This window comes from Hemitrygon akajei, chromosome 14 (assembly GCF_048418815.1).
Source record: "Hemitrygon akajei chromosome 14, sHemAka1.3, whole genome shotgun sequence".
Classification (NCBI taxonomy): Eukaryota; Metazoa; Chordata; class Chondrichthyes; order Myliobatiformes; family Dasyatidae; genus Hemitrygon; species Hemitrygon akajei.
This window is the reverse complement of record NC_133137.1, coordinates 46,531,391-46,549,036: the sequence shown is the minus strand read 5'-3', so window position 1 is coordinate 46,549,036 and position 17,646 is coordinate 46,531,391. Positions and strand designations below refer to the sequence as shown.

At 44.0% G+C, this 17,646-nt stretch overlaps 1 protein-coding gene across 1 annotated transcript in view; it reads left to right on the top strand.

The window, feature by feature from the left end:
• The window catches only part of sez6l (seizure related 6 homolog (mouse)-like), a 762,782-nt gene that overhangs the window by 614,642 nt on the left and 130,494 nt on the right, over positions 1 to 17,646 (top strand). Inside the window, exon 12 of the mRNA XM_073065299.1 lies at positions 6,769 to 6,963. Coding sequence (XP_072921400.1) covers positions 6,769 to 6,963 — 195 coding nt within the window. The remainder of the gene's footprint in view (positions 1 to 6,768; positions 6,964 to 17,646) is intronic.

Sequence of the window (17,646 nt, the reverse complement as noted above, 5' to 3'; positions counted from 1 at the left end):
TAAAGAAGACAAATGCAATGTTGGCATTTATTTTGAGGGGAATAGAATACAACAATGAGATATCTGAAGCTTTATAAAACACTAATCAGGCTGCACTTGGAGTCTTGTCAACAGTTTTGGGCCCCTTATCTCAGAATGGATGTGTTCTCATTGGAGGGAGTCCAGGGGAGGTTCACAAGGATGAGGATTTCTTTCTTCTATTCTGAGGCAGTGTCCTCGTTACACTCTCCCACCATAGAAAATGTCCTCTCCGCATCCACTTTATCGAGGCCTTTCACCATTTGGAATATTTCAAATGAGGTCACCCCTCATTCTTCAGAATTCCAGTTAATACCAGCCCAGGGCCATCAATTGCTCTTCATTCAGACATGGAATAATTTCTGTGAGCCTCCTTTGACCTTCTCTAGTTTTGGTGCATCCTTTCTAAGATAAGGGGCCCAAAACTACTCACAATACTGCAAGTGAGGCTTCACCAGTCTCAACAATACATCCTTACTTTTACATCCTAGTCTTTTTCGAAAATCACATTTGCCTTCCTCACCACAGACTCAACTTGCAAGTTAACCTTTAGGGAATCCTGCACAAGGACCCCAAATCCCTTTGCACTTCAGTTTTTTGTATTTTCTCTCCATTTAGAAAATAGTCAACCCTTTCATTTCTTCTATCAAAGTGCATGACCATACACTTCTGGACACTACATTCCATCTGCCATTTCTTTGCCCATTCTCTTAACCTGTCCAAGTTCTTCTGTAACCGCTCTGCTTCCTCAAAGCTACCTGCCCCTCAAACTATTTTTCTATCATCTTCAAACTTTGCAACAAACCCATCAATTCCAGCATGCAAATCATAAGCATATAACATGAAAAGAAGCTATCCCAATACAGACCCTTGTGGAACACCACTAGTCACCAGTAGCCAACCAGAAAATGCTCCCTTTGTTTCCACTCTTTGTTTTATCCATGCTAGAATCTTCCCTGTAATATCATGGGCTCATAACTTGTTAAGCATCTCATGCATGGCACCTTGTCAAAGGCCTTCTAAAAAACCAAGTATAGAACATCAGTCAATTGTCCTTTGTCTATCCTGCTTGTTATTTCTTCAAAGAATTCCAACAGATTTGTCAGGCAAGATTCTCCCTTGAGGAAACCATGCTGACTACAGCTGATTTTATCATGTGCCTCCAAGTACCCCGAAACCACATCCTTAAAAATTGACTCCAATGTCTTCTCAACTACTGAGGTCAGACTAACTGGCCTAGAATTTCCTTTCTTCTGCCTCTGTCCCTTCTTGAAGAATGGAGTGACATTTGCAATTTTCCGGTCTTTTAGAACCATTCCAGAATCTAGTGATTCTTGAAAGGTCATGACTAATGCCTCCACAATCTCTTCAGCCACCTCTTTTAGATCTTTGGGGTACAGACCATCTCTCCCATATGACTTATCTACCTTCAGACCTTTCAGTTTCCCAAGAACCTGAAATGTTCGGCACAGCTTTGTGGGCTGAAGGACCTGTATTATGCTGTAGGTTTTCTATGTTTCTAACCTTCTTTGTAAAGCAACTTCACAGACTTCATGATCCCTGATACCTTAGAATTCCACCATACTGCCAGTATTTTCCACAGTGAAGACTGATTCAGTTCATCAGCCATTTCCTTGTTATGATTCATTACCTTCTGACCATATGTCACCTCTTTCTAATGATTTAATTTCATCTTCCATGACTATCATAACATTGCTCTTTTGACACGCCTTTTCTATTTCCCTCTGTAATCTGTGGTCTACATCCCAGCAACTGTTTCGAGGCCTGTATATAACTGCCATCAGGGTCCTTCTACCCTTGCAGTTTCTTAACTCAAGCCACAAGGATTCAACATCTTCCGATCCGATGTCACATCTTTCTACTGATATGATGACTTTCTTTACCAGTAGAGCCACATCATCCCCTCTGCCTACCTTCCTATCCCTTCAATACACTGTGTAACCTTGGACATTCAGCTACTGACTACAACCATCCTTCAGCCATGTTCCAGTGATGGCCACAACATCATAGCCAATAATCTGTACAAAGTGCAACAAGATCACCCACTTTATTTCTTATACTCTGTGCATTGAGATATAACACTTTGAGTATTGTGTTTGCCACCCTTTTTGATTCTGCATCCCTAATGCACTGATGCTCACCCTGTTGGCTGCAATTATTTTCTATCATCTGCCTGCCTTTCCTGACAGTCTGATTGCATGCTATCTTTGTTTTTTTACAATCTGGCCTATCCTGAGTCCCTTCACTCTGGTTCCCATCCCCCTGCCAAATTAGTTTAAACCCTCCCTACAACTCTAACAAACCTGCCCGTGAGAATATTGGTTCCCCTCGAGTTCAGGTGCAACACGTCAGGTGGAACAGGTCATACATCGCCCAGAAGAGATCCCAATAATCCAAGAACCTGAAGCCCTGCCCCCTGCACCAGCTTCTCAGCCACGCATTTATCTGCCAAATCATCCTGTTGCTACCCTCACTGGCGTGTGGCACAGGCAGCAAGCCAGAAGTTACTACCCGGAAGGTAGCACTTCTCAGTTTTCTACCTAGCTCTCTAGATTTTCTTTTCGGGCCTCTTTGCTTTTCCTTCCTATTCCATTGGTACCAATGTGTACCAAGACATCTGGCAGCGCCCCCCCCCCACCCTCCAAAATGTTGTGGACATGATCCGAGACATCCCTGACCCTGGCACCTGGGAGGCAATATGCTATCCGGGTGTTCCATTCACATCCACAGAATCTCCTGTGTTAGGGCAGATATAATTATAAACGAGGGACACAGACATTGCTAATGCTGGAATCCAGAGCTAAAAAAAATCAAACTGCCGGAAGAACTGAACAAGTTAGGCAGCAGGTTAGATGGGGAGAAAATTCAAAAATCAGAAGTGCAAAGGGACTTGGGGGTCCTCGTGCAGGATACCCTAAAGGTTAACCACCAGGTTGGATCGGCAGTAAGGAAAGCGAATGCTATGTTGGCATTTATTTCAAGAGGAATAGTGTACAAGAGTAAGGAGGTGTTGATGAGGCTCTATGGGGCACTGGTGAGACCCCATTTGGAATACTGTGTGCAGTTTTGGGCCCCCTATCTTAGATGGAATGTAATGATGTTGGAGAGAGTTCAGAGAAGATTCACAAGGATGATTCCTGGAATGCAGGGACTAACATATGAGGAGCATTTGTTGGCTCTTGGATTGTATAGAAGAATGAGAGGGGATCGCATAGAAACATTTCAAATGTTGAAAGGGTTGGACAGAGTAGATGTGGAAAGGCTGTTTCCCTTGATGGGTGAGTCCAGGACAAGAGGTCACAGTCTTAGAATTAGAGGGTACCCATTTAAAATAGAGATGAGGAGAATTTTTTTCAGCCAGAGGGTCATGGATTTATGGAATTCGTTGCCACATACAGCTGTGGAGACCCAATCATTGAGGGTTTTTAAGGAGGAGATTGACAGGTATCTAATTAGTCAGGGTATCAAGGGATGTGGGAAAAAAGCCAGAAATTGGAACTAGATGGGAGAATACTTTAGCTCATGGTGGAGTGGCGGAGCAGACTTGATGGGCCAAATGGCCTACTTCTGCTCCTTTGTCTTGTGTGTGTGTGTGTGTGATCGGAAGATGATCAGAAAGATTATTGACAGATAGGCACGAGCTGACTATTCCTTTGTCTCCATAGTCACAGCCTGACTCACTGAGGTCCCTCAGCTGTTTGTCTTTCCTTCTTCAAGCTATAGAAAGGAATTGGAAGGCATTTGAATATAAGAGTTTTGGTGTGTTAGAGGCAGGAGAGAGTGTTGGAGCCTTTTGGAGAAAATTGAATACCTAGAGGAAAGTGGAGCTGTGGCATAGTGGGTGGCCACGGTAGTGTAGTGGCTAGCATTACACTTTACTATACCAGCAATTGGAATTCAGTTTCCAACTCTGTCTGTAGGAGTTTATACATTTTCCCTGTGACCATGTGGGTATCCTTCCACATTCCAAAGATGTATAGGTTAAGGTCTGTAAGTTGTGGGCATGCTATGTTGGAGCCTTAAGCATGGCAACATTTGCAGGCTGCCCCCAGCACAATCCTCAGACTGTGTTGGTTGTGGATGCAAACAATGCATTTCACTGTATGTATTGATATACATGTGACAAATAAGGCTATTTCAAGCTCCAAGCTGAGTCCTGATGAAGGGCCTTGGCCCGAAATGTGAACAAATTATTCCCCTCCATCAACACTATCCGGCCTGCTGAGTCCCTCCAGCATTTGTGTGTGCATTGCCCCAAATTTCCAGCATCTGCAGTGTCTCCTGTGTTCAGAGCAACCTGATGCTGAATTGTGAGGCCAGTTTGATGGGCTGAATGACCTCCTTCCATTACTGCTTGTATTTTCTCTGTACTTCCAAAGATCCCCACACATGGACATTGTCCTCTTCTGTGTTGCTTCTTCCAAAAGACGTCAGGGAGAAGACTGCAGAAAACAAAATTATTTCTTTGTTGAGACTGTCGTTTGTGTATAATATGTGGTTCCCTGAGAGATTTTCCTCACTTAGTAATTGGAACTGTCCGTTTTCCTGTCAGCTGAGTATTTTAACACAATCGCAGCAGCAATAACCTAAATACAGTATATAAACACATCTTAGGGCTTCAATTAAATTAAATAATTGATGCAGATTTTTAAACGGGATAATTACAGGACAGTGAATTTGTTGGCAATGATGAGTAAGATTCTAATTTAGCCTTGGCTTCTCTGATATAAACATGCGCAGTGAATTCTGAGTGATGAATGAGAAGGAATGAAGCCAGAGGACTAAATTACAGCTTCAGAAACACAGCCAGACACCCGCTGCTTTGCATTGCCCTTCCTATAGCATCCTTGTTTTCCTTCCCTCCTCTCCTGGAGACACTGCTGGAGAAAGATCCAGCAGGCGTGTTGGCTCTCCGCCACTTCCACGTGTGGTTTGCTTCACTGAACTTCACACGAGACTTGGTACAACCCTTTCCTGACAGAAAATGGTAATCAGCAGGAAAGCACCCTGCCAGTTCTTTATCTCACTCCCTTTCTCAGTCAAGTTGCCTTGCTTTGCACGGACTATGTACAAGTTACCCCAGAATGTGACCTTCAATTGTGTTCAATTCTGGTCACATTATAAGAAGGATGTGTAAGCTATGGAGAGGGTGCAGAGGAGATTTACCAGGATGTTGCCTGGTTTGGAGAACAAGTCATATGAAGCAAAGTTAGCAGAGCTTGGACTTTTCTCTTTGGAACGTAGAAGAATGAGAGGGGACTTGATAGAGGTCTACAAGATTATGAGAGGCATAGATAGGGTGGATAGTCAGTACCTGTTTCCCAGGGCACCAATAGCAAACACCAGAGGGCATATATACAAAATTAAGGGAAGGAAGTTTAGAGGAGACATCAGGAGCAAGTTTTTTACACAAAGGGTTTAGTACTTTTTTTAAGGATTATATGGGTCAGCACAACATGGAGGGCTGAAGGGCCTGTACTGTGCTGTAGTGTTCTATGGTTCTATGGTTCATTTAAAGGACAGCCTTTAAAGTCCTGTGCAGGAAAAGTGATGAATGTAGCCCAGCCCATTACAGGAAAAGCCCTCCCCAGCACACTGCTCATCTATAAGGGCTGTTGTCACAGGAAAGCAGCATCTATTATCTGGGCGATGCTCTCTTCTTGCTGCTGTCATTAGAAAGGAGGTACAGGAGCCTCAGGACCCACACCACCACATTCAGAAACATCACTTATTACACCTCAACCATCGGGGATCAATCCCTGGTACTGACACAGTGCGGGTACAGAATCAGGCTGCTGATCACTGGCGTGCAGTATGTCATAAAATCGGTTGTTCTGTGGCAGCAATATAGGACAAGACATAAAAATGTTGTATGTTACAATGTACGTTTGTGGGCTGAAGGACCTGCATTGTGCTGTAGGTTTTCTATGATAAATATAGATTAAAATCAAATTAAATAATCAGTGCAAAAAAGAGAGCAAAAGTGGTGAGGTGGTGTTAATGGGATGGTACATAGTCCATCCACATTCACATCCCAGTACAGAACCTCAGCAACATTGGCAATGGGACAGGAAGGGTGGTGTGATAGGCCAATGTTAGCACTGGCTATTGTCGATGGGACAGGCCAGGTGGTGTGATAGTCCAGTTGTTAACACAGGAAATTGGCAAAGGGACAAGGAGGGTGGTCTATCTGGACTATGACACCACCCAGATGTTAGCACTGCAGGCTCTATGTTCCAAAGACCAGGTTTGATCCGGGTCCGCCCCGTGCAGTTTGCATGCTGTTCTTGTGATGGTGTTTCTTTCCAATGGGTGCTCCAGTCCTCTCCCAGAAAGACGTAGTGGTAAGCTAAATGGCTGCTCTAAGTCACTCCTGAGCGTAAGTAGTAACCAAAGAATCAAAGGGGAATTGATGTGTGTGAGAGGGAATATCAATACAAGGCTACAGGCAAAACAATGAAAGAAAAATGGAGAGCTGTGTGGGGAACAGTTAAATTGATCTTCCAGTAGGTTAAGAGGTCAGCACAACATGATGGGCCAAAGGGCCTGTATTGTGCTGTAATGTGCTGTGTTCAAACAATGAGAGGAGGAACATGAGCAATAGGACTGTTCTGGTCTGAACCAGATGGGCCAAATGTCATCTTACTGTGCTGTATTGTGTAAGGATGGTTTCTTCAATGACTAAGCCTTTTGGGTTCCAATTCTAATCTTTGTTTTCTCTTCTTACAGAGGTCTCACGGAATGACACCTGCTCAGACCTTCCTGAGATTCCCAATGGCTGGAAAACCACTTCCCACAGAGAAATGGTCCGAGGAACCTTGATAACTTATCAGTGTGACCCAGGGTATGACATCCTAGGAAGCGACACCCTCACCTGCCAGTGGGATCTCACTTGGAGCAATGATCCTCCTTTCTGTGAGAAAAGTAAGTGATCTATTGTTAAGGTAAAGGTTAGTTAAAGTAATGTAGAAATATAATTTTAGTTGCTTCATTATAGGAAGGGTGTGGAAGATTTAGAGAGGGTGCAGAGGAGATTTACCAGGATACTGTCTGAATTAGAGAGCATGTCTTATGAGGAGAGGTTTAGTGAGCTAGGGTTTTTCTCTTGGGAATGAAGGAGGATGAGAGGTGACGATAGAGATGTACAAGATGATAAGGAGCATAGATCAAGTGAGCAGCCAGTGCATTTTTCCTAGGATGAAAATAGCTAATACAAGAGCGAATAATTATAAGGAATGTACAGGGAGAATGTCATATGTAGGTCCTTTGCACAGAGAGTGCTAGACCATGGAAGATGATGTGGGAGTGGGGTGGTAGAGGCAGTTATGTTCAGGACATTTAGGAAACGTGGATGAAAGAAAGTGGAGGACGATATGGGAGGGAAGGGTTAGATCAGGGGTTCCATTCTTTTTTTTATGCCAGGGACCAGTACCATTAAGCAAGGTTTCCATGAAGGGTTCCTGGAGTAGGTTAAGAGGCTGGCACAACATTGTGGGCTGAATGGCCTGTACTGTGCATGTTCTCTCTGTGACTGCGTGGGTTTCCTGCTGGGTGCTCTACTTTTCTCCCACATTCCAAAGATGTACGGATTAGGGTTAGTAGGTTGTGGGCCTGCTCTTTTGGAGCCAGAAGCACAATGACATGTGCAGATTGCCCCGGTACATATTCAAGCTGAGATGTATCCCAGATCCCATACTGCCCTCTCCTCATATCCCATCCTGCCCTCGCCCCATATCCCACCCTGCCCTCTCCCAATATCCCACCCTACCCTCTCCCCGCATCTCTTCCTGCCCTCTCCCCGTATCCCACCCTGCCCTCACTCGTATCTCTTTCAACCCTCTCCCCGTATCCCTTCCAGCCCTCTCCCCATATCCCACCCTGCCCTCTCCCCATATCTCTTCCTGCCCTCTCCCCGTATCTCTTCCTGCCCTGACCAATCAAGATTCATAAACAGCTGGTCTGTGAGGCCCTCCTCTCACCACTCTCCCTCTGCAATATCATCTGACCTATCAAGCAGTTGTGAGTCTCCAGCAGATCAGATAAAATCATAGAGGAGGAGCAATGGAGAAGGCTCTCAGATCATCTCTCAGTGATATACATGCCGCCCAACTGGAAGTGTTAATGTGAGAGGTGAGAGTGGGATGGCCAGGCCCGTTCAACCTGCCATTAAGGTGACAGCAGCACAGATAACCATGCTGTGCAGAAGAGCATCTCCAAATGCACAAGATGTCATACCTTGAAGTGGATAGGCTTCAGCAGCAGAAGACCAGAAACATACCTTCAGTGGCCATTTTATTAGGTACAGGATCCACACTGAGTGCACCTCTTGATCATGTACAAAAAATTATGAATTGCTTATGGAGTCTAAAGTACAGTTCATTTTGAAAACAAATTAAGTACACTAGAGTCATTCTGAATACAATGTCAGTACAGTATACAGTCATTCTGAATACAGTCAGTACACTGCACAGTCATTCTGAATACAAAGTCAGTACAGTCCAGTCTTTCTGAATACAATGTCAGTACAATACAGTCATTCTGAATACAACATGAGTACAGTACACAGACATTCTGAATACAATGTCAGGACAATACAGTCATTCTGAATACAGTGTCAGTACAGTATACAGTCATTCTGAATACAAAATCAGTGCAGTATACAGTCATTCTGATTACAATGTCAAGACAGTATACAGTCATTCTGAATACAATGTCAATACAGTATAGTTATTTTAAATATGAAGTCAGTACAGTACACAGTCATTCGAAATACAATGTCAGTACAGTATACAGTCATTCTGAATACAATGTCAGTACATTACAGTCATTCTGAATATAACATCAATACAGTACACAGTTGTTCTGAATACAATGTCAGTACAGTCATTCTGACTACAACGTCGGTACAGTACAGAAATTCTTAATACAATGTCAGTACAGAATACAGTCATTCTGAATGTAGTAGCTGTACAGTGCAGTCATTCTGAATACAATATCAATACAGTAGAGAGTTCAGTTTGAATACAATGTCAGTACAGTATACAGTCATTCTGAATAGGTCAGTATAGTAAAGTCATTCTGAATACAATGTCAATACAGTATACTGTCATTTTGAATATAAAGTCAGTACAGTACACAGTCTTTCCAAATACAATGTCAGTACAGTATACAGTCATTCTGAATACAATGTTAGTGCAGTACAGTCGTTCTGAATACTATGTCATAACAGTACACAGTCATTCTGAATGCAACATGAGTACAGTATACTCATTCTGAATACAATGTCAGTACAGTACAGTCATTCTGAATACAATGTCAGCACAGTATATAGTTCATTTTGAATAGAATGTCAGTACAGTACACAGTCATTCTGAATACAACTTTAGTACAGTACAGTCATTCTGAATAAAACAACAGTACAGTACAGTCATTCAGAATATAATGTCAGTACAGTATACAGTCATTCTGAATACTAAGTCAGTACAGTAAAGTCATTTTGAATACAATGTCAATACAGTATACAGTCACTTAGAATATAATGTCAGTAAAGTACACAGTTATTCTGAACACAATGTCAGTACAGTACACTCATTCTGAATTCAACGTCAGTACAGTTGTTCTGAATACAGTGTCAGTACAGTATACAGTCATTCTGAATACAATGTCAGTACATTACACAGCCATTCTGAGTACAACATCAGTGCAATACCTCCTGCTTGTGTGGATAATGTGTGATTTGTTATCCTCTTACAAATTTCCTGTTACAAATCAGTACAAGGAAATAACATACAGAACACCACGTACAATTAAACAATTTAATTTTATAATTCTTAATTGTCTACTGGGTTAGTGAAGAAAAAGCAAACAAAGAAAAGGGTCCATTTTAATGTGACTGTCTAATGTGCACAAGTTGGATCTCACGGTTTCCCCTTCGCCGATCCTCATTCAATCTCTCTGCCCTTCGTCGGATCATGGCTCTGCTCTGGATTGAGACTTATAATCTCCTCCCCCCAGTATCTTCTCTCTTCCTCTCCTGCCAAAGAAAGGACCCAGATCAACCTAGTGTCAGGCACACAGCATGAAAACACCCTCCTGTCATTGGACAGCTCACATTCCAAAGCACCCGTTATCTCTAACCATAACCCAAATACTGCTTCTACAGAAAGACTATTACGTTAGCAGTGAAACTTTTCCCAGGGTGTTACAAAAGTCATTTTGAATACAATGTCAGCAGAGTATACAGTCATTTTGAATGCAATGTCAGTGAGGTACATTGTTCATTTTGAATATAATGTCAGTAGAGTATTCAATTCATTTTGAATACAATGTCAATTTTATATTCAAAGTGAATTGAATATTCTACTGTTAAGACTGAATACAATCTGCTCGGCATCAGCCATAGATATATTTGTCAGGAAAGGAGAACCAGTAGAGAATATCTGTATTGGGTTCGATCCCTGAGAAAGACGAGAGCGTTTAGTTAAACATAAAAGATCCTGAGGCAGCTTGTTAGGACGGATGGTGAGATGTTTCCACTGGTGAGATTAGAGCTAGAGGACATAGGTTTAGGGTGGAAGGTGAAATATCTAAGGGCAATAAGAGGGGCAGTTTTTCCATGCAGAAAGTGGACTGAGTGTGGAACTAGTTGACAGCAGATGTGCTAGATATGGGTTCAATTGTAACATTTAAGAGAAACTTGGATAGGTACATGTATGGGAGAGTTTGGAGGGATATAGTCCGGGTAGTAGGTCAGGTCAGCATGGGCTAAATGGGTCTGTTTCATGCTGTAGTGCTCTGTGGCTCAGCTCTGTGTTGGGAGAGTCATGAACAAGAGGACACAGCTGCAAAATAACAAGCCATGAACTGTGGTTTGTTGAAACAATTTCTCTCAGACGGTCGTCAGTCTCGAGAGTTCTCTGCTGGGGTCTGAATGATTTAATGTATTTACGGTAGAGACAGATAAATATTTGAATGCTGGGGAAACTGAGTGTTATGGTGAACTGGTGCTGAAGAGGAGTTGAGACCCAGCAGAGATCAACCATGATTGTATTGAATGACAAGGCAGGCTTGATGGGCTGCTGGCCAACTTGTACTGCTGTTTCCTTATCTAGCATGAGATACTCTATACAAGTCCATTAACAGAACTGTACATTGACATAGTGGTTAAGTTGCTGGAGCACCAGCCAAAGTTTTTAAATGTAGAACAGTACAGCGATGCTAGCACGAGAAGGCATAGTTTGAAGGTACTTGGAAGTAGATACAGAAGAGGTGTCAGGGGTAAGTTTTTTACGCAGAGAATGGTGAGTGCGTGGAATGGGCTGCTGGCAGAGGTGGTGGAGGCGGAAACAATAGGGTCTTTTAAGAGACTCCTGGATGGCTACACAGAGTTTAGAAAAACAGAGGACTACGGGTAAAGACTAGGTAGGTCTAAGGTAGGGACATGTTCGGCACAGCTTTGTGGGCCGAAGGGCCTAAATTGTGCTGTATGTTTTCTATGTTTCTAAGATCAATCCAACCCTTTCCTCCCACATAGCCCTCCATTCATCCACACACCTTTCTAAGAGTCTCTTAAATATCCCTAATGTATCTGGTTCTAGCACCATCCCTGGCAGCACATTATAAAGTTATCCAATTACTTGAATTTGTTGCCATTGCAAGGATTGGGCTCAAGTCCTGGGATCAATGGTCCAGATTTCTAATGATCAATAACTCATCCACTGCATTCCCATCTATCTCCATCAATGGACTCCTACAGATTAGGCTTGGCTTGGATCGGATGAACTGGAAAGATAAATTTCCCTCAATAGGGAATGACCCTATTGGAAGCAGAAATAGCCAAGTCGCAGAGTTAAATGGGCTGTTGAGGTAAATTGAGTTTCACCTCAATGAACAGTGAGGGCTACAAAACCTCTGTATTGAAAGAGTGTTAGAGGCAGAAGCCCTCTTCACTTCTAGATCAGTAACCTGCTGGGTTATGAACTGAGCAGGGAAGTGGGAAACTGTCTCTTTTAGTCAGTAAGGACACAATGGGCCAAATAGCCTCCTTCAGTGCTATAATATAATCTGATTGTGACGTGGAAAAGTGCACAGATTTGCTACACACTGCAATCTTGACCGTATTTTTATTTCCAATGTAGTAACAGTACAGTTAAAGCTCCTGAATAAATAATCACCTTCATGTTCATTTACACAATCATGGATCAAGGGCAACTTACACATCTGTATTTTTATCAGAGCGTAGGTGGATGCACATTTTTAAAATAAGGTGTGCAGTGCTGCGAACTGTAACCCAGCGTTAGGCTTATGACAAATACTTTACGGATCATTGGGTAGAGATACATTTCAGACCAAAACTGGAAAGGTTTTTGACAGAAGAATCATCACAGATATTATCTCCTGCTCCCTTTTTCTTTCCAAACAAAACTAATTTCTGTGCCAAGAAGGTATGATTTGAGCCATATCCACACTGAATTATTATTCAGACTCCACAAGCAATCCATCATTCTGACATGGAGACAGCCAATGTAAATGTGATTGATAACACAAGCATATGTTTCAGCAAGTTTAATGTGAACTGCTCATACAGTGCGTGGCTTCCAGTTGGTAGACCTGGCAGAACATCCAAGAATGAGAAGGATAGATCCTTTATGAAAAGGGTCAATTCATTATGTGCTGTGTCATATGATGTGTACGATCAGGTCTTTCCTGGCCTTGATTGGTCTTGGAAAATTTTTCAACAGAAGTGGTTTGCCATTGCCTTCTTCTGGGCAGTGTCTTTACAAGACGGGTGACGCCAGCCAAGATCGATACTCCTCAGAGATTTTCTGCCGGCATCAGTGGTCGCATAACCAGGACTTGTGATTATTACCAGCCTCTCTATGACCATCCACCACCTGCTCTCATGGGTTCACGTGACCCTTTTTGGGGGTAGGGGCTATACAGGTGCTCCACGTTGCCCAAGGGAGACCTGCAGGCTAGCAGAGGGAAGGAACACCTTACATCTCCTTTGGTAGAGACTTATCTCCACCCCACCAGCCTAGTTAGTATGACACAGGCCAGTAAATGGTATTACAACATTTGGGTGGCATGGTAGCGTAGTGGTTAGCACAACGCTCTGCAGTGGCAGCTGAAAGATCAAGGTTCTATTCCTGCTGCTGATTATTAGGAGTTTGTACATTGTGGGTTTTCTCCGGGTGCCCCTGTTTCTTCCCACATTCCAAAAGATGTAGGGTTCATATTAGTAAGTTATGGGCATGCTATGTTGGCACCAGAAGTGTGGTGACACTCGCAGGCTGCCCAGAACAACCGTGGGATGGAGCTGGTCGATGATGTAAGTGACACATTTCATTGTGTCATTCGATGTTTCGCTGTGCACGTAACAAACAATGATAATCTTTATGTCTTTCCCTTTGGTCACGTACCTGAATAGCAAAATGGTATTATAGCAAAATAGCAAAAGATTAAAGATTGGCTTTATTTGTCACATGTACGTCAAGAGATACAGTGAAATGCACCATCTGAGTCTGGTAAAATCAGCGAGGATTGTGCTGGGCAGCCCACAAGGGTGGTTACACATCCGGCACCAATACAGCATGTCCACAGTTCACTGACCCTAACCATATGTGTTTCGAAAATGGGAGGAAGCCAGAGCCCCCAGAGGAAAGTCACACAATCATGGGGAGAATGTACAATTACCTTACAGATAGCAGCAGGAATCAAACCCTGATCTTAGAGCTGACACTGTAAAGCATTACACTAACCACTATTCTGTCGAACACTGGCAGATGGGACTATCTTAGCCAAAATGGAGCATTAGTACTGAAGTGTCTGTTTCCTTGCTGTATGACCCTGTGTCTCTATCTAGAAGGCAAGTCCTGTGCCCATCACAATGGCACACTGGACTGATGAGTCTAGAATGGCTGTAGATGTGTCTACTGGCGCTGCCAACAGTCATTTTGAAATATTACATGGTTCAGTATAAATTAACGAAGGCATCATGGCGTTGTCGCAGTTAGTGTAATGTTGAAGGCATCATGGCCGTGTTGGAGTCAGTATGATGTTGAAGGCATCATGGCTGTGTTAGGGTCAGTATGAAGTTGAAGGCGACATGACGGTGTCGCAGTTAGTGTAATGTTGAAGGCATGATGGCCGTGTTGGGGTCAGTATGATGTTGAAGGCGACATGACGGTGTTGGGGTCAGTATGATGTTGAAGGCATCATGGCTGTGTTAGGGTCAGTATGACACTGAAGGCATCACGACGGTGTCACGGTCAGTATAACATTGAAGGCATCATGACGATGTCAGGGTCAGTATAACATTGAAGACATCATGGCCATGTCACGGTCAGTATGAAATTCAAGGCATCGTGGCAATGTCGTTGTCAGTATGACGTTGAAGGCATCATGACGGTGTCGCGGTCAGTATGACGTTGAAGACATCATGGCGGTGTCGCGGTCAGTATGATGTTGAAGGCATCATGACGGTGTCGAGGTCAGTATGACGTTGAAGACATCATGGCGGTGTCGCGGTCAGTATGATGTTGAAGGCATCATGACGGTGTCGCGGTCAGTATGATGTTGAAGGCATCATGGCGGTGTTGCGGTCAGTATGACGTTGAAGACATCATGGCGGTGTCGCGGTCAGTATGATGTTGAAGGCATCATGACGGTGTCGCGGTCAGTATGACGTTGAAGACATCATGGCGGTGTCGCGGTCAGTATGATGTTGAACACATCATGGCGGTGTCGCGGTCAGTATGATGTTGAAGGCATCATGGCGGTGTTGCGGTCAGTATGACGTTGAAGACATCATGACGGTGTTGGGGTCAGTATGATGTTGAAGGCATCATGGCTGTGTTAGGGTCAGTATGAAGTTGAAGGCGACATGACGGTGTCGCGGTTAGTGTAATGTTGAAGACATCATGGCCGTGTTGGGGTCAGTATGATGTTGAAGGCGACATGACGGTGTTGGGGTCAGTATGATGTTGAAGGCATCATGGCTGTGTTAGGGTCAGTATGAAGTTGAAGGCGACATGACGGTGTCGCAGTTAGTGTAATGTTGAAGGCATCATGGCCATGTCACGGTCAGTATGACATTGAAGGCATAATGGTTGTGTCGTGATCAGTGTGATGTTGAAGGCATCATGGCCATGTCACGGTGAGTATGATGTTGAAGGCATCATGGTGGTGTCACATTCAGTGTGACGTTGAAGACATCATGTCGGTGTCATGGTTACCAAGACGTTGTAGGCATCATGGCGGTGTCGCAGTCAGTATAACATTGAAGACATCATGGCCATGTCACGGTCAGTATGGCATTGAAGGCATCATGACGGTGTCACGGTCAGTATGACATTGAAGGCATCATGACGGTGTCACGGTCAGTATGACATTGTAGGCACCATGGCGGTGTCACGGTCAGTATAACATTGAAGGCATCATGACGGTGTCACGGTCAGTATGACATTGAACGCATCATGACGGTGTCAATGTCAGTATGACATTGAAGGCATCATGATGCTGTCACGGTCAGTATAACATTGTACACATCATGACGGTGTCACGGTCAGTATGACATTGAAGGCATCATGACGGTATCACGGTCAGTATAACATTGTAGGCATCATGGTGGCGTCACGGTCAGTATGACATTGAAGGCATCGTGGTGGTGTCACCATCAGTATGACATTGAAGGCATCATAGCCATGTCACGGTCAGTATGACATTGAAGGCATCATGATGCCGTCACGGTCAGTATAACATTGTAGGCATCATGGTGGTGTCACGGTCAGTATGACATTGAAGGCATCGTGGTGGTGTCACGGTCAGTATGACATTGAAGGCATCGTGGTGGTGTCACCGTCAGTATGACATTGAAGGCATCATAGCCATGTCACGGTCAGTATGACATTGAAGGCATCATGATGCCGTCACGGTCAGTATAACATTGAAGGCATCATGACGGTGTCACGGTCAGTATGACATTGAAGGCATCATGATGGTGTCACAGTCAGTATAACATTGAAGGCATCATACCCATGTCACGATCAGTATGACACTGAAGGCATCACGACGGTGTCACGGTCAGTATAACATTAAAGGCATCATGACGGTGTTACGGTCAGTATGACATTGAAGGCATCATGACGGTGTCAATGTCAATATGACATTGAAGGCATCATGATGGTGTCACAGTCAGTATAACATTGAAGGCATCATACCCATGTCACGATCAGTATGACACTGAAGGCATCACGACGGTGTCACGGTCAGTATAACATTAAAGGCATCATGACGGTGTTATGGTCAGTATGACATTGAAGGCATCATGACGTTGTTACGGTCAGTATAACATTGAAGGCATCATGGTGGTGTCATGGTCAGTATGACATTGAAGGCATCATGACGATGTCAGGGTCAGTATAACATTGAAGGCATCATGGTGGTGTCACGGTCAGTATAACATTAAAGGCATCATGACGGTGTTACGGTCAGTATAACATTGAAGGCATCATGGTGGTGTCACGGTCAGTATGACATTGAAGGCATCATGACGATGTCAGGGTCAGTATAACATTGAAGGCATCATGGCCATGTCACGGTCAGTATGAAATTGAAGGCATCGTGGCTGTGTCGCGGTCAGTATGAAGTTGAAGGCGACATGACGGTGTCGCGGTTAGTGTAATGTTGAAGGCATCATGGCCGTGTTGGGGTCAGTATGATGTTGAAGGCATCATGGCTGTGTTAGGGTCAGTATGAAGTTGAAGGCGACATGACGGTGTCGCAGTTAGTGTAATGTTGAAGGCATCATGGCCGTGTTGGGGTCAGTATGATGTTGAAGGCATCATGACTGTGTTAGGGTCAGTATGAAGTTGAAGGCGACATGACGGTGTCGCGGTTAGTGTAATGTTGAAGGCATCATGGCCGTGTTGGGGTCAGTATGATGTTGAAGGCGACATGGCCGTGTTGGGGTCAGTATGATGTTGAAGGCGACATGACGGTGTCACCGTTACCATATGATGTTGAAGACGACATGGCAGTGTCGGGGTCAGTATGACATTGCAGGCATCATGGTGGTTTCACGGATACCGTGACTTTGGAGACATCATGGCGGTGTCGCAGTTACCGTAGTGTTGAAGGCATCATGGTGGTGTCGCGGTCAGTATGACATCGAAGGCATCATGACGGTGTCACAGTCAATATAAAATTGAAGGCATCGTGGCCATGTCGCGGTCAGTATGACATTGAAGGCATCATGACGCTGTCACGATCAATATAACATTGAAGGCCTGGCCATGTCGCAGTCAGTATGACATTGAAGGCATCATGACGGTGACATGGTCCGTATGACATTGAAGGCATCATGACAGTGTCGCGGTCAATATGACATTGAAGGCATCGTGGCAATTTCGTGGTCAGTATGACATTGAAGGCATCATGGCGGTGTCGCGGTCAGTATGACGTTGAAGGCATCGTGGCAATGTCATTGTCAGTATGACATTGAAAGCATCATGACGGTGTCACGGTCAGTATAACATTGTAGGCATCATGGTGGCGTCACGGTCAGTATGACATTGAAGGCATCGTGGTGGTGTCACGGTCAGTATG